At 39.3% G+C, this 24,494-nt stretch overlaps 2 protein-coding genes across 7 annotated transcripts in view; one reads left to right on the forward strand and one right to left on the reverse strand.

The window, feature by feature from the left end:
- Positions 1–18,177, forward strand: part of xrcc3 (X-ray repair cross complementing 3) — a 28,647-nt gene extending 10,470 nt beyond the window's left edge. Inside the window, exons 1-7 of one of the 3 annotated variants that reach the window (XM_033027068.1) lie at positions 398–457; positions 987–1,199; positions 3,391–3,545; positions 6,067–6,279; positions 8,774–8,820; positions 10,095–10,336; positions 17,494–18,177. In XM_033027068.1, the coding sequence (XP_032882959.1) occupies positions 995–1,199; positions 3,391–3,545; positions 6,067–6,279; positions 8,774–8,820; positions 10,095–10,336; positions 17,494–17,564 (933 nt within the window). In that variant the 5' untranslated portion in view covers positions 398–457; positions 987–994 and the 3' untranslated portion in view covers positions 17,565–18,177. Of the gene's footprint in view, positions 1–397; positions 458–986; positions 1,200–3,390; positions 3,546–6,066; positions 6,280–8,773; positions 8,821–10,094; positions 10,337–17,493 lie in introns of those variants that run through there. The other 2 variants (XM_033027067.1, XM_033027070.1) reach the window with 2 other exon arrangements.
- The window catches only part of klc1 (kinesin light chain 1), a 70,109-nt gene continuing 60,375 nt past the window's right edge, over positions 14,761–24,494 (reverse strand). For 3 of the 4 annotated variants that reach the window (XM_033027063.1, XM_033027061.1, XM_033027062.1), the window contains exons 15-16: positions 24,417–24,483; positions 14,761–16,853 (exon numbers count right to left, since the gene is read on the reverse strand). In XM_033027063.1, coding sequence (XP_032882954.1) covers positions 16,764–16,853; positions 24,417–24,483 — 157 coding nt within the window. In that variant the 3' untranslated portion in view covers positions 14,761–16,763. The remainder of the gene's footprint in view (positions 16,854–24,416; positions 24,484–24,494) is intronic. The other variant, XM_033027065.1, reaches the window with a different exon arrangement.

The raw sequence follows: 24,494 nt of genomic DNA on the forward strand, positions 1-24,494 counted from the left end.
CAACCATTTGCAAGGAAAACATGCAAATTACAATACATTGGAAGTTTCCACTTTCAAGGCTGAGATAGGAAAATGGAAAGAAATGATGGATGGAACAACCATGTTGAATAAAACATTAACATTTGTTTTGTAACAGTAGTAAATTTGTGAAAGATTCCCTGGATAAGGTACATTCAGTAACTTTTTCCAGTATTGAGGGTTAGCAAAGTAACAATAAATGTAAACTGGAATAATTAAGTACTCCATGATAGACCTTCTTAAACATTTTGTCTACTCCACTGCGAAATCTCCTCAAGGTATGCCTACTTTGAAGAACTCCTCCTCTCCTATTTCCTTTGCTCCATAGATGCTGCCTCACCCGCTGAGTTTCTCCAGCATTTTTGACTACCTCCGATTTTCCAGCATCTGTAGTTCTTTCTTAAACATTTTGTCTACTCCACTGCAAAATCTCCTCAAGGTATGCCTACTTTGAAGAAGTTCTCCTCCTCGCCTGTTTCCTTTGCTTCATAGATGCTGCCTCACCCGCTGAGTTTCTCCAGCATTTTTGTCTACCTTCGATTTTCCAGCATCTGCAGTTCCTTCTTAAACATTAACCATGATAGACTTTGGTAAGTGTCTCTGGACTAGGGAGAAGAACTTAACCCGTACTCCAGAAGTAGCAAACTGATGGAGGTATGCAATAGGTTCAGTAACCTGGATTACTTATCTAATACCAAAAGTTCATTGCATATTGAAACATTCATGCATGCGGTTTAGATGTGGATCTTCCACAAGCATTTATTTCTCTTGAGTTTGTTCATTCTTCTGTAAGTGGGGAATTGGCAGGCAGAAGGGAAGAAATCTTACCTAATGAGTTGATTCAGTCTTCCAAACTTAACCAATACACGGATTATTTGCTTTTCTGGATATTCTCATGGCTAGAAACTAAATGAAGGGAAATATAAATAACAAGGAAGTATGTAATAATACAGCTGTTCATTCTTCAGCCCTCCAGATGTACAATGGACAATGTCCTTTTCCAACCCAGAATCAAAGACTTAGCATGGGTTGCCCAATATTGGACTTGCTACTGGGAGGTGGAATTCCATTAATGGGAATTACAGAAATTGTTGGAGAGAGTTCAGCAGGGAAGACTCAAATCTGCATGCAGCTCTGTCTGTCTGTACAGTTCCCATGCAGATATGGTGGACAGGAATCAGGTAAACTTTATATCACATTCTGAAACAACGAGTTAAATATAGCAAAAGGAGATACATTTATTTTCACTGGAATGTAAAAGATTGAAAAGGAAAACGTGTGTCAGGATACAAGAAATTTGTTCCATATAATTGTTACAAAAGGAGTTTGAACTGAATGTTTCCAGGATTTAAAAAAAAAGTTGCTTAATACATCTGTTAATAATAGTGTAGATTTAATTCAAAGGCATTGTTGTAAAGAAAATGCATTATTATCGATGAGGGAAGATTTTGTGACCAGCAACAAATATTGTCTTCGCATTAAGAGTATCACATGAAAAAATAATGTTTTATATTTGTTTGCTAAATCAGGCCCCTAAACTTGCCAGAACAGTCAAGGCAAAAACACTTTTCAAAAACGTATTTAAAGTTGCAACACAAACATCAAACTTAATCATAAATACCTAAAATGTTTCCAGATACATTAAAAGGAAAAACGTAAATTAACAAGCTAATTAAAAACAAATCATGTCTTCCATGCAAAGTGAGGAAGAGATGGTCTTTCCAGCTCCTTGAACTTGGTGCAGAATTTTTCAATGAATGCACTCAAAGTAAAGTGTAAGACACCTTGGATTCATAGAATTAACGCGTATGGAAACAGAATCTTCCACCCAACTCAATCAAGCAAACCAACATGTCTACCTGAGCTAGTCAATTTTCCTTCATTTTGCCCTTATCCCTCTAGACCTTTTCTATCATCCTGTCCAAATGTCTTTTAAACCACTATGCTGTATTTCCGCTCTCGCTCCCCTTCCTCCGGCCAAAACAAGGCTAGAGTTCCCCTGACCCGCACCTTTCACCCCATTAGCCTCCGCATCCAGCGCATCTACTCCTAACATATCTGCCACGTTCAATGTGATCCCACCACCAGTCACATCTGTTCCTCACCCTTTTCCACTTTCCAGAGAGACCATTCCCAACGGAAATCCTTGGTTTGCTCATCCTTTCCCACTCAACCCACACCCTCCCTAGGCACTTTCCTCTGCAACCACAGGAGACGCAACACCTGTCCCTACATCTCTCTCACTTCCATCACTGTGTGAAAAAGTTGCCCCTCAGATCCCCTTAAGTCTTTTTTCTCTCGCCTTAAATCTATGTCCTCTAGTTCTAGACCCTCAAGCCCCAGATAGACTGTGACTATCCACCTTATCTACACCCCTCGTGATTTTATAAACTTCTATGTCATCCCTCAGCCTCCAATGTTGAATGGAAAAAAATGTACACCCTATCCAGCTTCTCACCCTCCACTACTGGTAACATCCTCGTGAATCTTTTTTGCATGCATTCCTGCTTAATGACAATCTTTCTGTAGCTGGGTGATCAAAACTGGTAATGCCTGTGTGGTCACATGAACGACAGTTGTAAAATGATATCCTAACTCCAATACTCAATGACTGATGAAGGGAAGCATGCCAAATGCTTTCTTTACCACACTGTCTACGTGCGTCACCACTTTCTGGGAACTATTGCCAGTAACTCCCTGGCTTGTAACCCTTCTTAAATAAAGGCTCAAAAAAGCTACTTTCTTGACTTTCTGGTACATCATCTGTGAAGCAAATATCTCTTCCAGTTCCACTGCAAATTTTTCCCTAGCCTCCCGTGGATTGACTTTATCAAGCCCTTGGAATTTAACACTGCCAACATGGGCCATCTCTTTTGTGATGTAGATATGTTCCAATACATTATTGTTCATTTCCCTTATTTCCCTTAGTTGCTTAATTCCTATGAACTTCTCTACGGTAAATTTCTGTTAAGAAATATTAATGTTACAATCTTACCCATTTCCTGTAGCTCCGCATATACAGTAGATGACTACAACAAGCCTTAAGGGGACTTATTCTTTCCCTATTAGTTACCCTCTTGACATAACTCTCATGACATACTTATGGAATCTTGTAGAACTCTGAAGGGTTCAGCATTAGAGTGCAGAATACATTTAAACAATTACAAGTACAAAGGTTTTGAGAGCGTTATAGAGTTCAGGTATGCAAAATGAATGTGTTACTGCACTTTTTTAAATCGATTGATATCATTAAACATTATATATTCTGCATTCCCATGTCTAAATATAAAGCTAAATGTTTGTTTTGTCAGTATTTGCATTTCATTACATTTCCCCACAAACACTTGTGAATTTTTGAATCTCTTATCCTAGGAGCTGTGTATATTTGTACAGAGGATGCTTTTCCAAATAAACGTTTGCAGCAATTGATTGCCTTTCAGCCCATGTTAAGAGCTGATGTACCTGCTGACGTTGTAAACAATATTAAGTTTGGTAACAACATCTTTATTGAACATGTTGCTGATGTGGTAAGTCTGAAGAAGGGCCTCGACCCGAAACGTCGCCCATTCCTTCTCTCCAGAGATGCTGCCTCACCCTCTGAGTTACTCCAGCATTTTGTTTCCACCGATTTAAACGAGTATCTGCAGTTCTTTCTTACACAATAGATTTTACTGTTATATTTTCCATACAAAAATAATTTTCCATACATAGAGATAACATGATACAAATAAAGATTTGAAGATACCTAATTTTATAGCAATATATGGACAAGTATAAATGTGCCAGTACTTGGTACTAAAGAAATTAAAAGGTGTCTGATTAACATTTTGTACTGGGAAAGAGTACATACATTGAAAAATTACGTCATAAAATAAATATTTAGACTTTTAATTTGTGTGAGAAAGTAAGTCCACAATAATTGATACATGTTGACTTTTAAAGTGAATTTGTGTGAGAAAGATAAAAAGCAAGTTCACAAAGGTTTATTCACTATAAACTTTAAGAAACTTTCACTTAATTTAAACCCACCTATATTGGTCTTCAAGATGATTCAACTGAAATATTTGAGCTGTTCTTCTGCTAATTCTTGTAGAGAGATGTGATTCAATGTTGCTTAACCATAACTCTTGGTGTGTATAGGCATGTGAATAATCCAGCTCCTGCTACAATCCTGGGTTTTCCCTTAACAAGTGCTATCACTGCTAGAACGAGTACATATGCTTTATCTAGTGTGATTGCGGATTTACCTAGTAGATTATTTTAAGTATGTGTGTCTATTAAAATCAATGATATTAAATTGCTTGCCAGAAGTGCTGGTAAGTCTGCATAAATACAGTAACAGCAAGTTCAGGATATCTGTACATTCATGAAGTCCTGAACCCCTTGGCATCCACATTCTGATATATCTGACTATGCTGGGTGCTTCATTAGAGGTTTGACAACTTTGACAGGGATGAACCAGGTTATGTGGCTTGTTTTTTTTACTCTCATTACCCAAGGACGGTCTTATTCTCAACAAAAACTCATATGTCAGGCTGTTATTCATTGATTACAGCTCGGCATTTAATACTATCATCCCCTCCAAGCTGGTTACCAAACTCGCAGAACTGGGTCTCTGCGCATCCCTCTGCAATTGGATCCTCGACTTCCTCATCCACAGACCACAGTCTGTTCGTATTGGTGGAAATGTGTCAAACTCGATAACAATCAGCACGGGAGCACCTCAAGGCTGCGTGCTCAGCCCCCTGCTGTACTCCCTCTATACTCATGACTGCGTAGCCGGTCATAGTGCGAACTCCATCATCAAGTTCGCTGACGACACCACTGTCGTGGGACGTATCACTGATGGGGATGAGTCCGAGTATAAAAGAGAGATTGAGCAACTGTCCATATGGTGCCAGCACAATAACCTGGCCCTCAACACCAGCAAAACCAAGGAACTGATTGTGGACTTTGGAAGGAGTAGGATGGGGACCCACAGTCCCGTTTATATCAACGGGTCAATGGTTGAAAGGGTCAAGAGCTTCAAATTCCTGGGCGTGCACATCTCTGGAGATCTTTCCTGGTCCGAGAACACTGTTGCAATGATCAAGAAAGCACATCAGCGCCTCTACTTCCTGAGAAGATTACGGAGAGTCGGTTTGTCAAGGAGGACTCTCTCTAACTTCTACAGGTGCACAGTAGAGAGCATGCTGACCGGTTGCATCGTGGCTTGGTTCGGCAACTTGAGTGCCCTGGAGAGGAATAGACTACAAAAAGTAGTAAACACTGCCCAGTCCATCATTGGTTCTGACCTTCCTTCCATCGAGGGGATTTATCGAAGTCGCTGCCTCAAAAAGGCTGGCAGTATCATCAAAGACCCACACCATCCTGGCTACACACTCATCTCCCTGCTACCTTCAGGTAGAAGGTACAGGAGCCTGAAGACTGCAACGACCAGGTTCAGGAATAGCTACTTCCCCACAGCCATCAGGCTATTAAACCTGGCTCGGACAAAACTCTGAACATTAATAACCCATTATCTGTCATTTTGCACTTTATCAGTTTATTTATTCATGTGTTTTGTAGTCAATGCCTATTATGTTCTGTGTGCTGAAGCAAAGCAAGAGTTTCATTGTCCTATCAGGGACACATGACAATAAACTTGAACTTGAACTATTCTTATATGTATTACATAGAATGGTTGTATGTTGTGGGAGACCCTATCTTTACTCAGCTTGTAAGTTAGAGATAAACGCAGGGTGTTGACCACTGGCTAGAACAGTTTGGCCCTTAGATTATAACTGAAGTCTCGGAATCTTTTTTTATCATTAGATAACATTTATTTATCAAAATGTTGATTAGTTTGTATTAGAGCAGTCAAGGTTGATGGTAGTGAAGAGTGTAAAGAACTGGTACCTTGTAGGGAGTCTCTTGATTAAAAATAAGTACTATTTTATCTGCTAAAAGATTACATTTTTATGTACATTAAATATTAATACTCTCATTTAAACATTGATTTGGAAATAATTAAATGACTGCATCTGTTTTGTCAATTTGATTTGATAGGAATCCTTCAATCACTGTCTTAGTAAAAGAATACCAATATTACTATCACGTGGCTTGATACGTCTGGTAGTGATAGATTCGATTGCAGCTTTAGTCAGATGCGAATTTGGGGCCGCTGATTCTATTGTGAAAGCCAAATGTCTTCAGAAGTTTGGAACTATGCTCCACCACCTCAGCCATAGGTTTTGTAGCCCCATCATCTGTGTCAATCAGGTATGGCTTTCCAATTAACAGTGTATTGTTCTTATTTAGCATTTAGCAATACATGATCATTTTTACTTGCATCTTAAGTCTTCAACCGAGGACAAAAGCAATGTATACCTGGGTTTACCATCGCTTCTACATTCTCGTCCAAAGCATACACTATTCTGACTTGTTTATTGCTGTTTGAAAATGTCACCTCTCATCTTAAACCTATGCCCTCAAGTTCTTGATTTCCTTTACTCTGGAAGAAAAAATATTTCCTATTCACCCTGTCTAATTCCCCTCATAATTTTATGCACCTCTACAAGATCACCCATATTAATTAAACTACACTTGCCAACTGACCACAATCCCACTGTAATTCTTAATGACCATTTTCACTATCTATATCTATTTTAATGCCTACCTCTGATTGGACTAAATGGCCTGCTTCTCTGCTGGTTCCCTTATGTAACTTTATTTTGTTGTTTATTCTGTTGGGAATTGAATACAAAAGTAGGTAGTTTTGTTTCATTTATTGCACTGGTGAGACCATTTCTGGAGCATTTTGATAATCACCTTATTAAGGTAAGATATTAATGAAATGAAAGCAGCTCAGAGAAGGCCTGCTAGACTAATACATGGAATAGCGACACAATATTGAGTACTTCTGCATCTCAGTTCCAGAGACCTGCATGCAATCCTGACCTACGATAGGATCTGGGCAGAGATTGTACGTTCTGTTCTGGACCATGTGGGTTTCTTTCCATAGATTTAGGATTATTATTGTCACATGTACCAAGGTACAGTGAAAAGCTTTGTTTTGTAAGCTATCCAACCAGATCAGATACTACCATACATAAATACAATCAAATCAAACTCAAGTGCAATAGATGGGACTGAGGGGAAGGATACAGAGTGCAGATTATAGTTAATATCAAAACATTTAGAAATTGTGCTATACTTGCAGGTAGAAAAGAGATTTAAAAGAAGTAGAATAGTTGTATTGGATGATAACACTATCTCTGGGAAGAGCATGCCAGAGTCACCACACTCTGGCACCATCATCTAGCTCATCCCACAGATGTGCAGATAACTTAAATGCCTATCGTAAATTATTCCTTGATGTCAGTTAATGGCAAAATAAATCTAAGGGGAGTCACTGAATACATGTAAGAGTCTAATTTGTAGAAATGTGAGGAAATAGAAAGAAAATGTTCCTCTGGAGTGATGTGGATCCTATGGGCCAAATAGTGGCCTTCTGAATCGTGATAAATCTTATGAGGAAAGGTTGGACAGCCAAAACGTGTATCTGATGGAGTTGAAGGGTGTATGACGATTGAAACATGCAGGATTCCGAAGGGTCTCGACTAAGTTGAGGGAGTGTGTGGGAGGGGATTGTGGAAAGACTATTTCTTCGAGGAGAACCTAAAACCTGAATTCATTGTTCTAAAATAACACTAGACTAAGTGTTACATGGGAATGCTGGTCCCCCAACACAATATTCCACCTCTCCACCAATTCCAAGATTGCTGGCCATTGTGGGGGGCTTTCTGGAGTGCTAGCATGGGTGTTGTGGGCCGAAGGGACAGCTTTCCAGAGGGCTAGTATGGACATTGTGGGCCGAATTGATTCTTGGGCTGGCAGCTCAGCCACTCAGGCCTGGCAGTTCAGCAACTCAAGCCTGGCAGGCTGGCAGCTTGGAAACTGCCAGAAATTCTGCTAAAAACAGGTGAGAGACTATGGGGAGAGGGTGGACAATCAATTTTAGACATTTTCATCTTTTTTCACGGTTGCAAAATGCACACGGTTGCAAAAGGCACACATTTTAATAGCCACAGTTGCAAAAGGCAGTTTAAAAAGACATAAAGGGCACTCACAGGTCAATATTCTCAGTGTTCTGTAGATTTCCAGCTCAGACTGAGAATCGTGACCCTCACCCTCCCCCATCTTGCAGAGACTAAGCCCCCCCACACTTCCGGGTTTTATAGCTCCTCCCCTCCCACCAGGCGTGATTGACAGGAGAGAGAATCTCAACATTTTAAAAAACATTAATAAGTCTTTTAGTTTTCATCGATGGGAAAAATCCTCTTGTCCTGTGCAGCGGAGGGGGACTCTGAGTCAAAGATGGCCAAAAATCACAGCCGTAAGTGGTAGCATTTTTTCTAAAATCAATATGCAGTGCAAACAGGAAGTGGTCAAGATGAGACTTTTATTTATATAGATGTTATCCATTTAAGATGGAAGTGATTTTGTTTTCCTGAGTGAGGGAGCAGAGTCTTTAAATATTTGTAAAGCAGAGGTGAATGGATATTTGATTAGCAAGGTGCTGAAAAGGTGAAACCATAGATAGACAGTAGTGCAAAAGTTACAATTAGGTCAGCTATTAAATAGTGGAGCAGGATTGAAGAGTCAAGTGGTCTCTCACTTCTCATTTCTATGTTCAAACCTCTAATATACAGAACATCAATATATAAACCAAAGTATTAGTTTTTTGAGAAAGTGTTTTTCTGCTCTTTTGCAGGTAACAGGTGCAGTCAGTGATTCTCATTTGGCTCATAGTGAACTTGGGCAAGTAGAATTTGTTTTGCCTACTCCTTTGTATATTAAATAATGAATTATTTTGTGCCATAAAAAACTAAACTGTAAAGGTTCAAATCGAGTAGAAATGAAAAGTAAGTACAGATTTACAAATAATTGAAAAGTACCAGTACAAAGTAACAAAATAGTGGAATAACAACAGAAAATGCTGGAAACCTTCTGAAGGGCAGGCAGCATCTGTGGAAAGTAAACAGACATTTAAATGAGACACTTCATCACATTCCATTTCAAATCAAATTCAAAATGGGAGAACGGGTTAAATTTCCATAAAGTCAGTTATACTAAGGTTATGATGAATCATAGAATCATCGTGTTGTACAGGACGTCACAGGCCCTTTGGCCTGCCTTGTCTATGCCAACCAAGTTGGCATACTGGGCAGTCCCCATTTGCCTCTATTGGCCCATCACCCTCTAAACCCTTTCTACCCTTGTCTGTCTAAAAGTCCTACAAAATGATAAGCATTGGATAAAGTGCAAATTATATGTTTACAATTATATGAGAAGGAATAGGAAACAACTGTTAAGTAGGTCAAACATAGAAGTTTCTTTGAAAGAAAAGTCCCAATGGTGATCCAACAGTTTTATAAATTTGATAAAATGGAAAAAACTAATTGTAGAGCAGAGGGAATACAAAACCAAAGATCATAGGTCTGTGTTGCTAATAAATCCATTATGCAAACATCCAAACAGTAATAAGAATGTGGAACTTATTGTCATATGGAGATGATTAAATTATTGACATGTATTTAGAGGCAAATTTTAAAAAGTGTAAGAGGAAGGATTAGGGAACATGTAGGCAATGGGATGAGGTTAGCTGTAATTAACTATAATTCTTTACAAAGGACATCAAATTGCATTCATTTGGCAACCTGACTAAACATTGTAGTGTGCCACATGAAAGTACCATGAAACAAAATTAATCTTCGAGATGCTAGGTCAGATGGCCAGATGCTTACTCAGCTACATTTTATACAACATATTAAAGGAGAATAGAGCTATAGAGAGGCTTGGGGAGGAAATTCAGAGCTGAAAGCCAGTGATGCAATGATGAAATTAGCAGTGTGTTGGAGGACAGAACTAGAGGAGAACAAAGATTTTGGCATGTGTTATCACTGCTAGCATAAAAAAACATGCAATTGTTACATCAAATTGTTTGAATGAGCAATGTTTTTAATGTGCTGGTATTTCATTTTTGTGGTCTCAGATGTTCCACAGTTATCTAACATTCTGTTGTTGTTTTCCAGCTTGTTGGACAGAAGAGTATTGCCAGCCCTAGGATTAACCTGGTCAAATCAACTCTTGATGAGGCTGATGGTTTGTCGGACACATATATGCATAGAAGGAAAGTTTCCTGAAGGCGAAGTGTGTGCCTCAACTACTGGGACAGTTATACGAAGAATGGAAATTATTTTTGCCCCTCATCTTCCCCAATCATTCTGCAACTATATAATCAACAAACAAGGTGTAAGGGGAATGAAAGAAACAGGTATAAATAGGGCTGAAACTACTCTTTTTTCTCCCTGTGATAACGTCCTCTAATTAAATTCCCGATAGAGTTAACTCTAACCCCCAACCCCATTCCAAATCATTGGTTGAATATTCCATAATTTTGTGATCATTTGTAGTGACCTATAATGCTTTCTTACCCACAGAGTACCTTTTTATTTTTCAAAATCAGTGTTCAGAATACTGGCTGGACCAGCTTTCCCCCAAAAAATCACTTATCTGGCTGGCTGTGCACAGAGTAATTAACAGCTTTGAACAATTTAAATTAATTTGGCAGCCAATGGCAGTCAGAACTTATAACTTTCGTACATCAGTTTTATCTTACTGCAATTGAATCTTTTACAACAAGCAAAATAATGAGCACATTTTAAAGGATTTTTGAATGTTTATCAAAATATCAAAAAAATTATTGGGTTTACAAAGTTTCTATGCATCAATGATCTCTACTTTATTGTTCAGATTAAGTGATCCTAATACTTAAAATTGTAACTGTTTTGTAATTTACAAGTCTCTGATTCACTCAAAACAAATTTCTACTGTGTAGATTGTGACTTTATAATAAAATATGTCTTACAAATAATTTTGATAGGCAGATGATAATTTTAAGTTGTTCTTGGATGACGGAGAATGTTTGATTAACAAATACAATTAAGTGAAAGAGGAATGATCAAGGAACAGTGAAGTGGCTATTATACCATATTAAGAACCCCCAGAATTCCAAAGAGAATCAAAAGAACAAGTATGTGTGCAAGTTTAAGGCAGGACAACAGTAGGTTGGTGGGTGGTACAAGGAACTGTAGATACTGGTTCACCATAAAATAGATTATGCTGAGGTAACTCAGTGGCAGGCAGATTCTCTGGAGAACATGGACAGGTAACGTTTGGGTCGGAGCCCTTCAGATTGTGGTGGTGGTGGGGGGGGGAGAAAGCTGAAAGAGAGGAGGGGCAGGACAAAGCCTGGCATGTGATAGGTGGTCCCAGATGATGGGGTTTTTTAGATAGGCAGATGATTTGACACAGGATGTAGGAGACGTGATTCTTGAAAAAAGAACATCTCTTTTACCCTGGTGCCCTAACACACACCCTTTTTCCCACCTTAACCCAAGCCCCCATCCTCTTTTGTTTATTTTCCCTTCTTTCCCACACTTTTCCTCCCACTAGAACACCCCCGCTCCCCCAATACCCATTCCTCCCTTCCCTGTTTTTCCCCCATCTTCCACCACCACTCATTCAGTTCATATTTTTACCTTCCTTTCATCAGATTTCTGAATCTACCTGATCCCAGCCTCCGTTGCCATCTCCACCCTTCCTTTGCCCACTGTATGGTTATCTGCCAATCAATCCTGCCTCGCCTCTCTCTCCCCCCACCTCTTTATTCTGACTACTTCCCTTTAATCTTTTAGTTGAGATGAAGGGTCTCAAACCAAAACCTCAACTGCCGATTTCCCTCCACAGATGTTGGCTGATTTGCTGAGTTCTTCCAGCTGTTCTTTATTTTTGTTACATATTCTAGTATCTGGAGGCTCTTGCCTTCTTTTATGCTAGGTTTGATTCTAACTACTACCAGTGGAGTTTTCTTCATTTCCCATTATCCAATTTCACTGAGATTCCTTCTAGCCACGTGATCAAATACTGCCATGCTATCAAAGATGGTCACTTTTACTCTTACCTGTGGAGTTTGGATCCATTGTTCTTGCTGGTCCAAGGCCATTGGAGATTTGAAAATATATACTAAGGCAGAAAACAATACCTTGTTCACCGATTTTTGCTAAATGCTACTTGATGCTAATGTTAAAACACCTTCCTTCACTTTGCTAATGATTGAGACTAAAATGGCAGCAATTGGCTGGATTTAATGTTGTATTTTCTGTGGGCTGGTCATACTTGGGCACTTTTCCAATATATCAGATGGATGAACATGCTGTGGGCAAATTGGATCCGTTGTGTGCTTCTGCACCCAAGTCTTAAGTAACACCTGAAAGTTGCCAGGAACCATAGCCTTTGCTGGATCCAGTTTGAAGACACTTCTTGGTACCATGTATGGTACTCGGACGTGGCGTCGAAGGACGAGAAGCCGAAGCGAAGAAGTAGAAGCCAAATAATTGAACGGAAATGATGCCGAAAAGCCAAATAACCGGGGTGGGGCACACACAAATTCTCTGGCTGGGCCAATGACAAGTGTGCATGACAACGAACAATGTTATCTCCTCCAGTATCAAGAAGCACATTTTTTAATTGTTTAAACACAGTCTGGTTTCCTGTGTAACGCACACAACAAGCACCCACGCACAAAACACCAGATAATCTGTATTTTTTGTTTATTTGCAGTTCATTTGTTTTTTAACTTTGCGCATTTAACAGTGCCATTTTCGCAGCGGTGTCGAGTAAATCGTACTTCTTTTCCCCTCCGCAGACAATCCATTACTGTCAAATCACATACCTTACCTCTATTATCCCTCTACATAAAAACAAAATGTCAATGCCTCTTCAAGGTCTACTATTCCACCCATAGCTTCAGTTGCAGGTACAGCTGAAGGGATTTGGCGCTCGGAACAATGACCGCATTAGATCATCTGAGCATCTTGAAATCAATTTCATGAGCACGAGTGAAAGATAGCCGAGCGACGCAGTATCGATCAGCCAGAGTGGAAAAGAATGAAATGGAAATTGCAAATTATTCAACTGCAACTTTCCCCCTTCCCCGACACAAAGGCAGCAATAACATATTTGCCACATATTTGCCTTCAGACTCAGTCTTCAGGTCTGAAGAATGGTCTCGACCCGAAACCATCGGGGTCCGGGGGTCGGGTGAATCACCCTGGTGTGGGGGTCGGGATACGGTGGCGGTGCATCGCGGTCAGTGACTGGGTGGGCGGAGGGACCAGACTGTCCCCAACTCTGCTCCACCCGGCCTCGTGTGTGTGTGTGTGCTGCCGACCCACAGCCCGTCAGTGCGGCCGCATGGGAGAGACGAGGCGGAGGGCAGCCGTGGCCGGACAGCGCTGACCCCAGGGGGGGGGGGGAAAGAGTGGGGGCTGTCCCGAGGGATGCGTTCCTTCGGCCACTTACACCTTGGTGCTCGGGTTCAGAGCGCCCAGTCACCCTCCAGCCCCGGGCGGTCTTGTGTGGGGAAAATGACCCCCACCCTCCCGTCTCCCCCGGCCAGTGATGTGATGGACGCGGGGGGGGGGTCTGGACCAATCGCTGACAAGTCCCGCCCCCTGGCGACGTCATGTCTGCTATTTGGCTCTTCAGCGTCGCGTTCGTTCGGTGAGTTGGCTTTTCGGCATTGCGCCCTTTCAGTTAGTTGGCTTTTAGGCATCCCGCCCTTTCGGTTATTTGGCCTTTCGGCATTGCGTCCGTTCGGTTATTTGGCTTTTCGGCATTGTTTCCGTTCAGTTATCTGGCTTCCACTTCTTCGCTTCGGCTTCTCGTCCCTCGACGACACATCCGCACACGATCACGTGTATTGATTTAACCTAGCTGGCCTCTAGATTTCAAGAGGCTAAAATGGATTATGCATATAGCAGTTTCTGCTGAACACGATTGCAAATACATGAGCTTTCCACCATATCCGTGGTGGGCTCTATCAATGAATATAGGAAAATTCACAGATCAGCATCTTGGTTGTTATGGTCCACCAGCATTCATTAACTGAGGCAGCATTATACAGCTGAGTTCTGCCAAAACATGCATGTGTGCATTCTGGAATTGTAGCTTCATCCAGTTGGTGCCCCATGCTGCTCCTTATATGCCCTTTTATACCCTCATTCAACAAAGCTTGGTACCCCTCCCCTCCTTTCCCTCCCGTCTTCCTCCTCCCCTTTCCCTTCCCACCCACCCCCCTTCCCTCCACCGACCCCTTTCCCTCCCCACCCACCCCTTCCCCCATCCCCACCCACCCCTTTCCCTCCCATCTCTCCGCTCCCCAAAACCCTATTTCCCCTCTAACCCCCCCAGACCCCACGCTCTCTCCCCCACATCCCTTTCTCTCTCCCCACCATCTTTCTCTATCCCCCCAACTCTTTCTCTCTATCCCTCCCACCCAACATTATCCCTCCCCAACCCACACCTCCTTTCTCTCCCTCCCCCTCCCCACTTCCCTCACCCCTCCACCCACCCCTTTCCCTTCCCCTCCACCCACCCCTTTCCCTCCACCCACCCCTTTCCCTTCCCCTCCACCCACCACTCTTTCCCTCTCCCCCCATCTCCCTTTCTCTCTCCACCCCCCCCCCCCCCCCACCCAGCCTTCTTTCTCTCCTCTCCTCCCCCACCCCTCTTTCCCTTAGTTATATGGAAAGTTATAACACCTCTCACCTAATTTTTCTTTACATTTTATAACATTTGGCACAATGGAAAATTCAAATAAACTGCTATCAACTTAAAACTGCTTTCTTACAGTGGTAATTTGTACTTGCATTTTATTTAAAGGACTCTTTAAAATTGAATTCATTTATTTCTCACCAAGAATATTTCATATTTTGATCATAAATATTGTAACATATTCAACATATCAATGTACATATCTCAAAAGCCATGACACCAACACAGTATATTCTTAACTGAATAATCTCACCCACTGATATGTAGCACATTAAACTACTACAATTGCAGGTGAAATGTATTAAAACATTAAATGCAACATCATGGCAACACAGACTTGCCCCAATGAAAGTGCAATATACAACTAAAAATCTCTATTGTATGCAAACTCTTCAACAAAGCTTGTTCAAAATTACCCTTATACTAAATCTTACTACACAGTATCACAGCATTTTTGCATGGATAACAAATGTATTACGTACATCACTTTCTTCAATTAAAGACTAAAAGTTGGAATACAAGGGTAAATGGTATTTTCATGCAGCTACAGCCAGTTGTAATTTTAGTAGCCTTGTTCAATGTTTCTTCCATTTTTTCTGCTATAATGCTCAGAATATGGTAACCAAAACAGTGAGGATTTTATAGCGATGTTTTTAATAGCTGATGCAGTCAGTCAATCATTGTAATATGAAAAAACTCAAGTGCTTGTAGAACCACATGTAAACCTTTTGATGGAATTAAGAATCTACATACCTTTTGACCATTCTATTTGTTTGTAAACTAACATTTCAATTCTCACTTGTAATTCTATTTTGTCATTTTTTGAATGTGCAAACAATTTCTTTTAATGTACAAATATAAAATACAAGAATGATAATAACACTATAAAAGCAAACAAGAAGTACTCCAGGTACTGCCTAAATATAACAAAATCATTTACAAAGGAATTGTGGTAAATATACGTACAAGTGCAAGATAATGACTCAATGAAAGATGGTTAACCATAAAGGGCCTAATTTCAAAATATATATTCATAAAATCTTAACAGCTCTTGCGGTTTCACTGGTCACTAATTTTTTTGCATACCCAGTATCTGTAGTTTCAAATATATATCATGTTTTTTCTTTTAATAGAACATTTAAAATGAAGAGTACACAGAACAAGTTCTGTACTATTTACTTTTAATTTAATCAATGTAGCATTCAGAGCTAATTTGCAATTCAAATTTCACTTCACAGCCAGGCACAAAAGGGTAGAAATTAGTCCTCCATGCACTGAAAAAAATATAGTTTGCACATGTACTTCGTTTTGAGATCTAATTTAAATGGGACCAATTTAAGAAACATAGTACAGCCAAACTCCTTACTGTATCACGTACTCATTTAAGGCAACGGATAGATTTTTATGCCACCATTTGGTATATTTTGTTATTTATTTTGTAAAGTTCCCATGTCAAATTGCTGAGAGGTATTATAAAAACTTTATAATGAAAGTGACCTCCGCACACATTAGCAGCATCTTTTTTTCCCAATTTGAAAGAAATATAGTGCAAGTTAGTAGTATAGTCAGAGTACTGAGGATTGTACAAGTACCTCAACATATTTATATTGTCAATATTTATGGTTTATTATTGATCTGTCAATCATTAGTCAGCCTGATACACCAGGTTATTCACTAAATGAAGATAAATATTAGGCATCAGGCATGAATAAGCCACATCTAATGTTAAAATTTATTGGGGTGGTCTTTACCAGAAGTTGCTAGTAAAAGTGGTTTACAGGCGATCCTACTTAGAAAGATAAATTTAACTGTACAAATCTAACAAAAGTAATTTCTACCCACATTATCCAAAACCAGCTCAGTTGTGGCATTTATTTCGTTCTTTAAAACAAATTCTCTTTGATATTATCGGCATTGTAATAATTCACATATTGTATCAAATATTGAAAACCCATTGTTGTAACATACACTTTATGCTTGGAAACAATATCTGAAGTATTTATACAGCATAATAAACCAAGGTTTTAATATCAAAAAGCTATAATTGTAGAAATAGTGATTTCTTGTTCTTTTACCCGAAGAGTCTAGTTTGTGCCAATTTGTGATTCACAATGTAACAGGTCATCATGGCTGACACTCAAAGTTCTGGATTCTGTTAGACGATAATTTCGCTGCTGCAGTTTAAAAGCAAGAAAAAAAAGTCACCAATTTGTAGATATAGACCATAATAATATCAATAAATGTAATGCCCAGTAATTTCTTGATTATGTCAATATTCTTAAAGGATTAGTGCTTGGAACATAAAAAGATATTTGCATTAGTGATTTTATCATGAAAAGCATCAATGCTAAAAGCATCAAGGATTTTCTTAAATATTATTCAAACCTGCATATATCAAATGATTGTAAATCACATGGAATTTCTTAGCATTTCAACTTTGACTGCAAAAAATTGTTCAAGCGTGAAAATATTACTTATATATAGAATTGTCAATGATTAATATCAATTGTAACCATAATTTTGAATATTGTTTATGCAGAATATAGTGAAAATGATTCTCTGAACACCAGTAAATACCTGTGCAACAATGGTCAAGACGAGGCACAAATGTTTAAAAGTTATAGCAATATTGTGAAACGTTTAATTAAAAGGGCACCAAAAAATGATAAAAGGATGCATATTTTTGTTAATCAAATAATAATCCAGAAATACTAATTGCTTAGTCACCTGTGGAATAACATTTTATATTGTAAAACAAATGCTTCAAAACATTGTGATCAACTTTAATATTGTTCATTTCTTCTTTTTAATGAGGTGTCAATGGAACGAGAGAAGTTGGTATGAACAAACTAACCATCAAGACCATCCTCAAAGTTTCAATTTAGGTAGTGTCTGCAAAATAAGCCAGTTCGGTATTCCGAAAAACACAAGGAATCATGGGATTTGGCAAAGGTCATTCGAGAATTTAAAAAAGCGAACAGGGTGCCTTGTAGCGGGGGAGAGCAAGGTGTTACAGCGAGAGAGAGAGGGGAGGCAGATGCGAGTGGGAGACGGTGAAAGGTGGGGGAGAGAGGTTTCAGGTAGACAGACAACCACTGGTAAAGCCATGGCTCATTGCTTCTAGGAGTCGAGAAACTGTCCTCAATCGAGAGAATGCGACTTCAGAACCCCCTCGTCTCGACCGTGCTGGAGATTTCCGCGGGCGCCAGGAACAAATGACCTAAAGTTTGCGTTGAGTGAACTGAGTGTTCTTACCGTCCTCGTCGTACACCGGCATTTAAAAAAAAAATTTTAATAATATTTTTTATTAGAAGCATATGCATATCATGATCAAAACTAATACAGACTTTGTTTAACGATTACATATTATTAGTATCTGGGGTCCCAGGGTCCCAGCTATCAAAATTTCTGGGGTCCTCATTTATCAATTACGTATTAACACTGCTTCTAATTGTTTATTTTTATTTATAGATAAGAAAAGAAGAGAAAATTATTTTTTTTTAAAAAGAGTAAATTATCAATAATATAGCTTAGGAGATAGGTCCGTAAGTTATAAAACGTAACTATTCATCTAATCCTGGATTCAAGTTTCAGTCAGGCTCGCGCTGGACCAGTCTACCCCTTAAAATAATCTATAAATGGAGACCATATTCTAGCAAATACTTCTGGTTTGTCAATTAAGACAAGTCTAATTTTTTCCAAATGTAAGGTCTCCGACATCTCCATGATCCACATGTTAATTGTGGGGGTTATTGGGTTTTTCCAAAATTTTAATATTAATTTTTTCCCAATTATTATACTATAATCAAGGAAATTTCTTTGGCTTGTGGTAAGTTTTAGGCATTGTTCTGATATTCCTAGTATTATTAGTTTAGGGTTGGGATTCAGTTGGATATTAACAACTTCGGAAATAATTTAAAAAATATCCTTCCAGAAATTTTTTATTTTTATGCAATTTACAAAAGTATGGGTTAAATTAGCCGCTGAATATTGACATTTGTCACAGACGGGAGATATTTGGAAAAATTCTATTTAATATTGTTTTAGAATAATGCAATCTATGTAGTACTTTAAATTGTATTAAAGAATGTCTGTCATTTAACGATCATTGATGTACAGTATGTGTTGTAGACTTTCATCCCAAATATCTTTCGTTATAGGTTGAGCTAATTCATTTTCCTGTGCTTGTCTATATAATTTCGTCGACGGGATCTCACTATCTAAAAGAGTATTATAAATGTGAGATATTAATTTATCTGTATTAGGATGTTTATTCAAACATTCATCAAGAGTCTCTGGCTCTCTAGTTCTGTATTCTTGTGTATGTGATTTAACATAATCTCTAAGTTGTAAATATCTAAATAAATTATTTGAATGTAGTCCATAATTCTGTTGTAACTCCTGAAATGAAAGAAAAATACCTTTTCTATAAAGATGTCCCGCCTTTTTAATTACATAATTTTTCCATTGTACAAAGCCTTTATCCAACACAGGTTTAAATGAAGGATTATTTACAACGGGGAGAGTGATAAATTATCCAATTTTAATGTCTTTTTTAGTTGTTTCCAAATTTGTAAACCACAGTATATTATAGGATTTTCACTATAGGTTTTTTTAATTCAGTTTTGTGGGAGCTAACAGAATCGAGGCAATTTCAAAAGGCAAACAATCTTCCTTTTCCATCTTTAACCAGTCTGGTTGCTGATCCATATCTTCCAACCAAAAGTTCTTATTTTTAATATTAACTGCCCAAAAGTAAAATAAAAAATTTGGTAAAACTAATCCTCCATTCGTCTTGGATTTACATAAATGTTTTTTACTTATACTATGGTTCTTATAATCCCAAATAAAGCTTGTGACAATAGAATCAACTTAAAAAAAAAAATGTTGGGAGATGTATTGAAAAAGGTATAATGTTGGGAGATGGTTGAAAAAGGTATAATAATTGCGGAAGAAAAATCATTTTTACGGCATTAATTCTACCGAGCATTGAGATGGGAAGTGTTTTCCAATATTCAATATTCTTATGCAGTTTATTAAATAAAGGCGGAAAATTTAGTTTAAATAAAGAAGTATATTTCTTGGTCACATAAATTCCTAGATATTTAAATTTTTCATTGACTATTTTAAAGGGAGATTGTTGCTATATGTTAAGTTCCGTTATTGGCATAATTTCACTTTTATTCCAATTAATTCTATATCCCGAAAATGAGCCAAATTGAGTTATAAAATTTAACAAGTTTGGAATACTGGTTTCTGGATTTGTAATATATAGTAACACATCATCTGCATATAAAGAAATTTTATTAACTGTATTTTTAGTATTATACCCATATATTTCTGAGTGGGCTCTAACACTTTCTGCCAATGGTTCAATAGGCGTTTTGTGAGTGTTTGGATCCCCGGGATTGAGGAGTCAGCGCCCGACAGGTGAGCGGCCCGCAGTAGCTGGTGCCTCTCTGCTGGAAGAACTGCTCCCCGGATCGGGTGCTGCTTCCTCGACCCCGTTACTCGGCGGCGGCCGAATAGTATTCCAGAGCATCGCCGATGCCTCACATCAGCTCCTGATCCCCTGCCGGGTGTCTGGGTAGTGTGACCGACGTTGGCTGAGCTGAAGGGGGGATCCAACCACTCTCACAAAACGGCAGTGTATGGAAAGGACGTTAAGAACACTCAGTTCACTCAACGCAAACTTTAGGTCATTTGTTCCTTGCGCCCGTGGAAATCCCCGCTCCCATCCATCCCAACCACGGCGTAAAAGTCTAATGTGTGGGAAGTCTGAAGGAGGGTCTTCTATCCAGAGGTCGGCCCAGGCCCGCAGCCAACGAGGAGGGGAGGCGCCGGTCCCAGTTCGACTCTGCCTGACCCGCCGGCGGGATGGGCGGGGTTGAGCTGGAGTTGTTGCTTCTTTTCCGCACCACCTGCAGGACAGGCAGAGCCGAGCTGGAGCAGGCGCTCCGCTCCTGTCCGGCTCCCGGCGGCCCGAGGCCGGCGACGGCCCAGAGGCAGCTGGTTAGGGGACGAGACGCAGGTCTGCACCCATGCAGCGGCACGGCCACCAAAAGTGTTTATCCCGAGCGATCCATGACCTGTGCATGCGCAGTCGGAATACTGAACTGGCTTATTCTATTTTGTTCCAACCTTAGAGCTATGGAAACAGTACTGATGCATTAATTTCACAGGAAGAGTAAAAAAATGTGGTTATTGAAATATTTATGTTGTTATTTGTATACTAAATATCCATCACTTGAGAGCTTTTAGGCAAAGAGAAAATAAAATCAGGATCATAATTCAGGAACTGAATTACCACATTCAATTGTACAAATGAATTCAACACATTGATACCACCATTCAACATTCTTTCCAGAATACTACTCGAAGAAATCCATCTCAAAATAAGCACCTAATTTAGTAGAGGGCATCATTATAAAACGTGCATCTTTTCGAATAGGCCTTTTGACAGTAATCTTTTCCCAGCGACAACTATACTGGTCTTTTCCCAGCGACAACTTTTGGTCTTTTATCATTTCTATACTTTTGATGATATACAGCTAGAATAGACAATTCTTTTCAAAGAATTCAAGGCGACAGAAGGTTGTGGAGGCCAAGTCGATGGATATTTTTTAAGGCAGAGATAGATAAGATTCTTGATTAGTACGGGTGTCAGGGGTTATGGGGAGATGGCAGGAGAATGGGGTTAGGGAGGAGAGATAGATCAGCTATGATTGAATGGTGGAGTAGACTTGATGGGCCAAATGGCCTAGTTTTGCTCCTATCACATGAACGTATGACAAACGTCTGGAGTGCCAGAGATCCAGGTTCGATCCTGACTAAGGGAGCTTTTTGTACGGAGTTTGCATGTTCTCCCCGTGAGCGTGCAGGTTTTCTCTGGGTGCTCCGGTTTCCTCCCACATTTCAAAGACAAGTGGGTTTGTAAGTTAATTGGCCTCTGTAAACTGCCCCTAGTGTGTAGAATGAGAAAATGAGATAACTTAGAACTAATGTGAAAGGGTGATTGATGCTTGCTCTAAAGTAAAAGCTAATGTCAGAGTCTCAATAGCCTACAACTAATGTGTGACAAAAGGAATATTAAGAATTTAAAGTCATAAAATGTGCTCCGACCCACCATGACAGACATTACTATTTTTTACAGTAGAAAGTTGCAGTGCCTACTTCTGTATAAAACAGTATATCTTTTTAATGTACATTGAAATCAGATTCCCTATGCATTTGAAATTCTTACTTCATGTTAACACAAATCAGTCACATTTCCTAAGACTGGGGAATCCAAGCAGAGATGGAAGCAGGCAGCTGCAGAAAACGAATGGTTCTGTGTGGCTTGTGAGCCTGGAAAGTGTCCCCACTACTACAAAATCCTCAGGTGATCTTTCCTTCCTTTCCAAATACTGATGTAATTATCCCAATCTCCACAATCCTAATAGTAGATCTGATAACACCACCTCAACCTGTGAAGCTTCCCTCCTAATTAAATGGTAAGACTTTTCTTGTGATTTCCAGAATGTCCTGCAAACATGCTCCACTCATCCCTCCTTATAGGTACTGGAACCCCAGCATCCACATATTATGAATGTCACATATACCCAGCTGAGGTATCTTACTTCAAAAACATCAGGTCTATAGTAGACGTGGGTTGGGCGAAACCATGCTCCCAAAGATGTTTGCCGGGTATACAACTTGTTACGTCCAACTAGAGTATAAATCATTTAATCCTACTTACTGTATCCAATCTCTCCACCAATTACAAAACTATGCCAAAATGTTACACCCACATCCATCTGCTCTTATTTTTAATAATCTGGAAGGCCATTGACCTACATCCTGTGACTGACCATTTCAAAAATGGCAATCTGAATGTGGGTTATGACCACAATTTGCGAGATTTCTTTTAAAATACTGATAGCCAATTCTGCTTTTCTTTGCAAACTTTTAGCCTGCTACCAGTGTCGTGCCTGCTACTAAACTAGAGAGTTGAATTGTTGCCCAAAGCTACTACAGTGAAAAATAACAACACCCTAAGGTGGCCAATGTAAAATATGGCAACATATTTTGAACAATTTTTTTTAAAGCCAAAAGGTCTTCAAAATCAAGGCCTGGCTTTCAGCTAATTTGCTTATATATCACTTAAAAAGCTAGGATTCTTGAAAAGTTCCATTGCGGTTGGGGCGATGGGTAACTCGGAGAAGTCTAACTATAATCTTATTGTTCAATTCCCAATATCTATTTTAGACACAAAGTAACTCAGCGGGTCAGGCAGCATCTCTGGAGAAAAAGGATGGGTGGGTTTTCTGGCCGGGACCCTTCTTCAGACTGAAGAATCTTCTTCAGAGTCTGAGGTAGGGTCCCAACCCAAAATGTCGCCCATTGTTTTTCTCCAAAGATGCTACCTGATCCACTGAGTTTCTCCAGCACTTTGTGTCTATCTGTTATAAACCAGCATCTGCAGTTTTTTGTTTTTACATCTAATCTTTTTTTTTGGACTAGCACGAACTAGCCAATGTATTGATTAGATCCTTTGTTTCTCCACAATGATCCATTTTCTTTTAAAATGGGCTACTTCCAGGATACTTAACTTTGTTGACAAAACTGTGCATATAATTTGTGTTTCTCAACTAACAACAGCCAAACATCCCTTAGCAATTATTACATGATACAGTGCTTTTTTTTGCCTTGAGTTGTGTAAGCTTTTTAAGTAATGCCGGTGAGATGCAATAGACCCCTAAAGCAAGTAGTAGTTAGTAGGAAGCTGGAAATTGCTCTGCTATGCATGCCCATTATAATGCATATGTTAATACACAAAGATTAGAGAGGACCAGTATGCATCCGTGCAGTAAACCACAAGCAAAGGTAAAATATTCTGGCTAATAAAAGCTCTTACTTTTTTTAATTATCCCACAGGTAAACTAGCAATTAGTAAAATGTATAAATTTTAACACTTAATCAAGGCTACTTTATCAGTTGTTAGTTTAAAAAGTTGTATAATGCAGAATGCTGAAGTTGGTATAGACCGAGAGCATTCAGGCTTAAATCCATGCCATGCTGTTAAATTTAGTGGTCGCAAAAGTTTGAAACATTTCTTCATTGGAGAGAATTACAGGTATGTTAATACTAATGCACCATTAGTATACATGGTGCTCTATATCACTTCAGCATTCTATAGAACATGTAATAGAGTTATGCCCCTGTCCCACTTAGGAAACCTGAACGGAAACCTCTGGAGACTTTGCGCCCCACCCAAGGTTTCCGTGCGGTTCCCGGAGGTTTTTGTCAGTCTCCGTAATGGTCGAAAATGGTTTCCGCTTCTTCCATAGAACATAGAAGAAGCGGAAACCACTTTCGACCATTAGGGAGACTGACAAAAACCTCCGGGAACCGCACGGAAACCTTGTGTGGGGCGCAAAGTCTCCAGAGGTTTCCGTTCAGGTTTCCTAAGTGGGACAGGGGCATTAAGATACTAAACAAGTGGAAAACTTTGGTGGGAGTAGCAGTGTCTTATATTATGCCAGCAGAAATTAAATGCGACATAAAGACAATTTAATTCTCGTGTAAAAAAATTATTTCCATAAAAATGGTGAAAAACAAAAATTCTCCCAAAAGCATACATACAAATGCAATTAGTTGGCATCAATAAAAGACTAGTTAAAAAAAGAGAAACATCTTATAAAATTCTTTAGCTCAGTCTCTGCCACTTAAGTGGTGAAAAAACACATAAGGCTTACTTGGAAAAGATCTTCAGTAGCCTTGCCCCCTGTGTTAAGTACATTCAAAGAGTTGGCACGCTTCATGCTGCAACCATG

The sequence above is a fragment of the Amblyraja radiata genome, chromosome 9 (assembly GCF_010909765.2).
Source record: "Amblyraja radiata isolate CabotCenter1 chromosome 9, sAmbRad1.1.pri, whole genome shotgun sequence".
Taxonomy (NCBI): domain Eukaryota; kingdom Metazoa; phylum Chordata; class Chondrichthyes; order Rajiformes; family Rajidae; genus Amblyraja; species Amblyraja radiata.